Source organism: Haliotis cracherodii, unplaced genomic scaffold, assembly GCF_022045235.1.
Source record: "Haliotis cracherodii isolate W230 unplaced genomic scaffold, xgHalCrac1.p SCAF_9, whole genome shotgun sequence".
NCBI classification, from domain to species: domain Eukaryota; kingdom Metazoa; phylum Mollusca; class Gastropoda; order Lepetellida; family Haliotidae; genus Haliotis; species Haliotis cracherodii.
In genome coordinates, this window is record NW_027266343.1 from 49,247,550 (window position 1) to 49,255,821 (window position 8,272).

Below are 8,272 nucleotides of genomic sequence, written 5' to 3' on the forward strand. Positions count from 1 at the left end.
CTTACAGGTGACATTGATATAGCTGAAATACTACTGAGTGCGGTGAAAAACAATATTCCACTTGATATTATCATGTATACTAGGAACCATGATTATTTCCCCAAAGTGTTTCTCCAAAGTGTTTCCCCAAAGTGTTTCACCCAAATGTTTCACCCAAGTGTTTCCCCAAAGTGTTTCACCAAAGTATTTCATCTTTTAACAGCACTCTTCAACAGACGGGAATGCTTTGGATGATGAAGAAGAAATCTTTGTAGACGAGCCTGCTGAGTTTGAGGTGCCGTCGCCTCCCCCAAGCTTTAAGTCAGTCAAAAAGACTCTGACCGAGCCATCAGTAGGTGGATCTGCCTTCAAGCCAGTAGCACTGAAGCCTGGCCCATCTGGAAATGGAGGCCAGAGAGTGCCAAGCGCCTTCTCTTCCCCGGCCACTCATTTCAAACCAATAGTGCTTCATGATGCTTCCGTTGATGCCAATGTGCAGGAGGAAGCTAAAACTAGGGACTTTGATTTCAAAGAAAAGGAAACCGAAGTTATGAAGAAACTGCGAGAGTTAAAAAGTGATTTATCAAAACCAAGAAAGCTTGTTGGAAAAGAGAGTGGAAGTAGTGACGGAAGTCGAACTGACAGTAGTAATAGTGGAAAGGAACCAGTTCAACCCAGTTCCCTGGAGTCTCTCCTGAAGCAGCTGCAAGGTCAAGGTCAGATGCCCAACACTCAGAGTCTGGCGTCGGCCATTGCCCAGCACCTCAAGGGTCAAGTCGGGGGTGAGTACGAGACCCATGCATCAGCTGAGATGATTAGCCCTCCGCAGGTTCCTCACGGGATGACAAGCGGACCTCCGCTTCCACCGACCATGACCTCCAGTGTTGTGCAGCAGCAAATGTTGTCTCCAGCTCACTATCAGGGCATGATGGGTCCAGGGACATCGTACCCGCTTGCAATTCCTACTCAAATGGACAGAGCTGTGACGTTCCCGATGCAGTACGGTGGATACCCAGGGTTACCTCCCTTTCAGATGCAGCTGCAGCAGGACCCGAGGACCGGGATGATGAGCTGGGTTCCCATCATGCCCTTTTCTTCCCAACCAGCGCTTGGCTCCTCCCTCCAAATCAACCAGTCCCCAGACTTCTACAGGAACATCCCAAGTCAGCCATTGTCGGGATACTCCAGTGATGCTCAATCCACTCATAACAAGTCCGACCTGAATGATTCCATGAAGGATGAGGAGCTCAGTTCATCTCCATACAGGATTCGGGTTCCGTCTTCCGCCTCCAGCACAAAGAGTGGAAGGGACTACGTATCTCCTCAAAGAGGAACTGTATCCGAAACATCCCCAGATGGTTACACGTCTGATGCTAATGTGCTCAGGAGACAACAATCGGAGCAGTTTCATAATTTAAGTCCAGTTTCAAGTCAGGGAAAACAAAATGTGCATAATCCCCCCCAGAATGACTTTCATGGTCGGCTGGTAAAGGAATCCAGATCTAGTCCTCATTATAAGCATTTCCAAAGTTCCATGAAACCTCTGTCTGTGCCAGACCACCAACCAGAGTCTCCAGGTGCTACAACCCCTCAAAGACTATCCAATCAAAATGTGACAAATGACGATTCCAATGCCTCTCAAACCTCCTCTCCATCTCCCTCGAAAGACAGTGGCGTGAGCGGCGTCCAAGTTGCCACAAAGGCCTACCCCAACACCGACGCCAGTCTTCTTGACAGGCTGCTCAGTCCAGAAAGCCTCCATAGACAGCAAGTTCAAGGTCGTGTCCTTCAACTTGTAAGAGAGGGACAGGGCTTTGATATGCTCTTTGAGCAGAACTCTGAAGATTGTGCAATGGGTAAGTACATGTTCAGGAGTATACTTTCAAGAGCTTTTATGATTGGAATGGGTGAGTGAGTCTAGTTTTGCTGCCACGTTAAACAATATTACAGCAATATAATGGCACGGGACACCACAAATTTGCTTCACACATTGGATACCATGTGGGTATCAAACCCAGGCCTTCTGTTGAAGAAGCACACACTTTAACCACATGGCTAAACATCCTTTTGATTGGAAGTGTTTTGAATATTTATACTTGAGCAATGTTTAATGTTCAGGACATTTTTGCAGCATGTGATACCGACACATGTGGTATTGTAGACAGTCCATATTGTGATACACTGTTATACATTGTATGATTTAGCATGATGGGTAGTTCTTATATATTTAAAAATGATACCATTCACCAGTTCTTGCCACTTATTCTTAAATTTGGAAATATTATGAGTAATTATTGCATTGTATTTTTCAGACAAGGGATGAGTAAAGGACTGGTCATTTATTATAGTGGGGGGGTGGGGAAAGCCAGGGGGACTGGTCATTTATTATAGTGGGGGGTTGGGGAAAGCCAGGGGGACTGGTCATTTATTATAGTGGGGGGTTAGGGGAAAGCCAGGGGGACTGGTCTTTTATTATAGTGGGGGGTTAGGGGAAAGCCAGGGTGACTGGTCTTTTATTATAGTGGGAGGTCGGGGAAAGCCAGGGTGACTGGCCTTTTATTATAGTGGGAGAACGGGGAGAGCCAGGGGGACTGGTCTTTTATTATAGTGGGGGGTTAGGGGAAAGCCAGGGTGACTGGTCATTTATTATAGTGGGAGGTCGGGGAAAGCCAGGGTGACTGGTCTTTTATTATAGTGGGACGTCGGGGGAAAGCCAGGGTGACTGGTCTTTTATTATAGTGGGAGGTCGGGGAAAGCCAGGGGGACTGGTCATTTATTATAGTGGGGGGTTACGGGAAAACCAGGGTGATTGGTCTTTTATTATAGTGGGGGGTTAGGGGAAAGCCAGGGTGACTGGTCTTTTATTATAGTGGGAGGTCGGGGAAAGCCAGGGTGACTGGTAATTTATTATAGTGGGAGGTCGGGGAAAGCCAGGGGGACTGGTCTTTTATTATAGTGGGAGGTCGGGGAAAGCCAGGGGGACTGGTCATTTATTATAGTGTGAGGTCGGGGAAAGCCAGGGGGACTGGTCATTTATTATAGTGGGACGTCGGGGGAAAGCCAGGGTGACTGGTCTTTTATTATAGTGGGAGGTCGGGGAAAGCCAGGGGGACTGGTCATTTATTATAGTGGGACGTCGGGGGAAAGCCAGGGGGACTGGTCATTTATTATAGTGGGAGGTCGGGGAAAGCCAGGGGGACTGGTCATTTATTATAGTGTGAGGTCGGGGAAAGCCAGGGGGACTGGTCATTTATTATAGTGGGAGGTCGGGGAAAGCCAGGGGGACTGGTCATTTATTATAGTGGGACGTCGGGGGAAAGCCAGGGTGACTGGTCTTTTATTATAGTGGGACGTCGGGGAAAGCCAGGGGGACTGGTCATTTATTATAGTGGGACGTCGGGGGAAAGCCAGGGTGACTGGTCATTTATTATAGTGGGACGTCGGGGGAAAGCCAGGGGGACTGGTCATTTATTATAGTGGGACGTCGGGGGAAAGCCAGGGTGACTGGTCTTTTATTATAGTGGGAGGTCGGGGAAAGCCAGGGGGACTGGTCATTTATTATAGTGGGACGTCGGGGGAAAGCCAGGGGGACTGGTCATTTATTATAGTGGGAGGTCGGGGAAAGCCAGGGGGACTGGTCTTTTATTATAGTGGGAGGTCGGGGAAAGCCAGGGGGACTGGTCATTTATTATAGTGGGAGGTCGGGGAAAGCCAGGGGGACTGGTCTTTTATTATAGTGTGAGGTCGGGGAAAGCCAGGGGGACTGGTCATTTATTATAGTGGGAGGTCGGGGAAAGCCAGGGGGACTGGTCTTTTATTATAGTGGGAGGTTGGGGAAAGCCAGGGGGACTGGTCATTTATTATAGTGTGAGGTCGGGGAAAGCCAGGGGGACTGGTCATTTATTATAGTGGGAGGTCGGGGAAAGCCAGGGTGACTGGTAATTTATTATAGTGGGACGTCGGGGGAAAGCCAGGGTGACTGGTAATTTATTATAGTGGGAGGTCGGGGAAAGCCAGGGGGACTGGTCTTTTATTATAGTGGGAGGTCGGAGAGAGCCAGGGTGACTGGTCATTTATTATAGTGGGGGGGGTAGGGGAAAGCCAGGGTGACTGGTCTTTTATTATATTCGGAGGTCGGGGAAAGCCAGGGGGACTGGTCATTTATTATAGTGGGAGGTTAGGGGAAAGCCAGGGTGACTGGTCTTTTATTATATTCGGAGGTCGGGGAAAGCCAGGGGGACTGGTCATTTATTATAGTGGGGGGTTAGGGGAAAGCCAGGGTGACTGGTCTTTTATTATAGTGGGAGGTCGGGGAAAGCCAGGGTGACTGGTCATTTATTATAGTGGGAGGTTGGGGAAAGCCAGGGTGACTGGTCATTTATTATAGTGGGAGGTCGGGGAGAGCCAGGGGGACTGGTCTTTTATTATAGTGGGAGGTCGGGGAGAGCCAGGGGGACTGGTCATTTATTATAGTGGGGGGTTAGGGGAAAGCCAGGGTGACTGGTCTTTTATTATATTCGGAGGTCGGGGAAAGCCAGGGGGACTGGTCATTTATTATAGTGGGGGGTTACGGGAAAACCAGGGTGACTGGTCTTTTATTATAGTGGGGGGTTAGGGGAAAGCCAGGGTGACTGGTAATTTATTATAGTGGGAGGTCGGGGAAAGCCAGGGTGACTGGTAATTTATTATAGTGGGAGGTCGGGGAAAGCCAGGGTGACTGGTCATTTATTATAGTGGGAGGTCGGGGAAAGCCAGGGTGACTGGTAATTTATTATAGTGGGACGTCGGGGGAAAGCCAGGGTGACTGGTAATTTATTATAGTGGGAGGTCGGGGAGAGCCAGGGGGACTGGTCATTTATTATAGTGGGAGGTCGGGGAAAGCCAGGGGGACTGGTCATTTATTATAGTGGGGGGTTGGGGAGAGCCAGGGGGAGTGGTCATTTATTATAGTCTGGGGTCGGGGAGAGCCAGGGTGACTTGTCTTTGGACTGTATCATATTTGGCTGTCCTCATCCCACATTTTATGTATCATTTTTTCATTTCAGCCGAATACATAACATCACTGGCTAATTTGAAGTGGGAGACATTCGCAAGTGCCATCACCGAGAAGTACAGCCAGCTGTACTGGGGAGACAAGCTGCTCTATAAACTGTATGACATCATCAACGCTCACCCAGTCCAGCCACAAACTAGGTACCGTCTATATCTGTAGAGCGAGTGAGTGGGTATGGTTTTACGCCGCTTTTAGCAATATTCCAGCAATATCACGGCAGGGGACACTAGAAATGGGCTTCACACATTGTACCCATGTCGGGAATCGAACCCGGGTCTTCGGTGTGACGAGCAAATGCTTTAACCACTAGGCAACCCGACCTCCCCGTCTGTCAGTAGAGGAACATTGTATCACATAGTGTCTGACTTCATCCCATTTACAAAGTTTAACTACAAACTAGCTACTGTCTTGTGTCTGTCAGTAGAGGAACATAGTATTACATAGTGTCTGAATTCATCACATTTGCCAAGTTTAACTACAAACTAGCTACTGTCTTGTGTCAGTAGAGGAACATAGTATTACTTAGTGTCTGACTTCATCACATTTGCCAAGTTTAACTACAAACTAGCTACTGTCTTGTGTCTGTCAGTAGAGGAACATAGTATTACATAGTGTCTGAATTCATCACATTTGCCAAGTTTAACTACAAACTAGCTACTGTCTTGTGTCTGTCAGTAGAGGAACATAGTATTACATAGTGTCTGAATTCATCACATTTGCCAAGTTTAACTACAAACTAGCTACTGTCTTGTGTCTGTCAGTAGAGGAACATAGTATTACATAGTGTCTGAATTCATCACATTTGCCAAGTTTAACTACAAACTAGCTACTGTCTTGTGTCTGTCAGTAGAGGAACATAGTATCACATAATGTCTGATGTCATCAACACTGTTTTTATGCCTGTTTTTAACCCAGAGGACAATTTGATGGACAAATATGGACAAAATTTAATTTATGGACTGTAAATTAATTAAGTATAGTAATTTTAGAAAAACAGAGAAAAAGGCCCTAGGCATAGGCAGATGATAGTGAGCATAGATGACTCTGGAGTCATAAAAGGGATTGGTGCAGAAAATACAGCACAGGATGCCGTTGTACAAAACAACCTCAGCACTATTACTGTCGTAAGTCTATGTTAAGGTGTGGGAGTTACGATCACCTCAGCGCTACGACTGTCAAAAGTCTATGTTAAGGTGTGGGAGTTACGATCACCTCAGCGCTATGACTGTCGTAAGTCTATGTTAAGGTGCGGGAGTTACGATCACCTCAGCGCTACAACTGTCGTAAGTCTATGTTAAGGTGCAGGAGTTACGATCACCTCAGTGCTACGACTGTCGTAAGTCTATGTTAAGGTGCGGGAGTTACGATCACCTCAGCACTACGACTGTCGTAAGTCTATGTTAAGGTGTGGGAGTTACGATCACCTCAGCGCTACGACTGTCGTAAGTCTATGTTAAGGTGCGGGAGTTACGATCACCTCAGTGCTATGACTGTCGTAAGTCTATGTTAAGGTGCGGGAGTTACGATCACCTCAGCACTACAACTGTCGTAAGTGTATGTTAAGGTCTGGGAGTTACAATCACCTTAGTGCTAAGATTGCTTTGTACAACGGCACCCTGAAGTAAAATTAATACAAAAACTTAAAAAACTGAATTAGATTATTCACTGAACCTTAAAACCAAATGACCCAAGGGATATAAAGATGAAGTGACTACGTGCCCTTATGACATAGTTCCCAATGTTGAGCGTGCCACACTACTGATTGTCTGTGTCACAGAGCCTATTGTTATAGCAAGCACTCCTTTCCTGTGTACAACAATGTCGGGACAATAGGTTGCCTGTTACTATATATATATATATACTTACCAGTATATGAATACACAATGCCATTTAGAAAGTGGTCAAATGTAACACATGTTATATTTAGGATAACACTTTCTTAGTTAAGTACAGATTCTAGTACTTTTTTGAGTTGAAGGGTTCGAATCCCGGATGGGACTCAACTCAAAAAAGTACTAGAATCTGTACTTTACTAAGAAAGTGTTATCACACCAAGCTGTCCGCAGGTTAGATATGTGATAATTTCAAACATTTTGCAATAAAGATTTTGTTTTTCTTAAAAAATAATATTTTATTTAACTACATTGACTCAACTAGGATGAGAATTAGTAAATCAATTGAAGTTTGATTTGACCAAAATGCATCTAGAATTGATCTACTACCCTGTGTACTGATTGAGAAGGACCACATTAGTGTTATCTCATCAACTTGTATAGGAAGTCATTTTGAAAACAGTTCATTGTGATCGATCGGTGTATACGACTTGAGGTTGCAAACATTGTTTGTGTTTTGAGTGTTAAGTCACAATTCATTTGTAAATTGTATGAGAGAGATTTGGGGGTAGAAATGGTCCCCAGCAACTCTGGTCTTTAAGAGTGAGTGAGTATGGTTTTACGCCGCGTTTAGCAATATTCCAGCAATATCACGGCTGGGAACACCAGAAATGGGCTTCACACATTGTACCCACATCAGGAATCGAACCCGGGTCGCTTTAACCACCAGGCTACCCGACCGCCCCTGTTCTTTCAGAGCTTAATGGATGGCACGGTCAGGCTCAGGGACTTGGTTGTTTACAGGCTGCCATCAGATATTTGCCAACTTGGTTAGTGGTACCTGTATACTTCCCAGGGAGCTGAGAATGAAAATCGAGTGCTCACTGAGCCATAGTAACCAATATTAATGCAGCATCATGAGCATTCACTAGGTGAATGGAATTATTATTATTATTATGATTATCATGATTATTATTATTGTTGTTGTTAAGTAGGATACAAGTTTTGTATCCTATACAAGCGTTATTATTATTATGATGATGATGATGATGATGATGATTATGATTATTGTTGTTAAGTAGGATACAAGTTTTGAGGCCAATTTATAGTTTATTTTAGGATATATATGAAAATTAATATATACATGTAGGGCTGTAATGTAGGAACTGTAAATCTATTCTTTACAGTCAACATGACATACATAAGCTTATATGACAACAATGGCATGATTTGTATGTGTGCTGTCAATCAGGAAGAAGAATAGAAAATAGTCTGTTTCCTTCTCCCTATCAAAACTCACAAATATTTATCATTTTTTGGAAAGTCACCTTCCTGTTCCATTCTAATATAACTTTTGGAAAACTGAAAGGTTTGGCCTTCAGTAGTAATAGTTCTTATTATCAAGTTC

General features: G+C 45.0%; 1 protein-coding gene across 1 annotated transcript in view; it reads left to right on the plus strand.

Moving 5' to 3' along the window:
- Positions 1 to 8,272, plus strand: part of LOC139452368 (uncharacterized) — an 80,790-nt gene that overhangs the window by 53,480 nt on the left and 19,038 nt on the right. The window contains exons 10-11 of the mRNA XM_071233827.1: positions 203 to 1,835; positions 5,025 to 5,172. Of these exons, the coding sequence (XP_071089928.1) occupies positions 203 to 1,835; positions 5,025 to 5,172 (1,781 nt within the window). The remainder of the gene's footprint in view (positions 1 to 202; positions 1,836 to 5,024; positions 5,173 to 8,272) is intronic.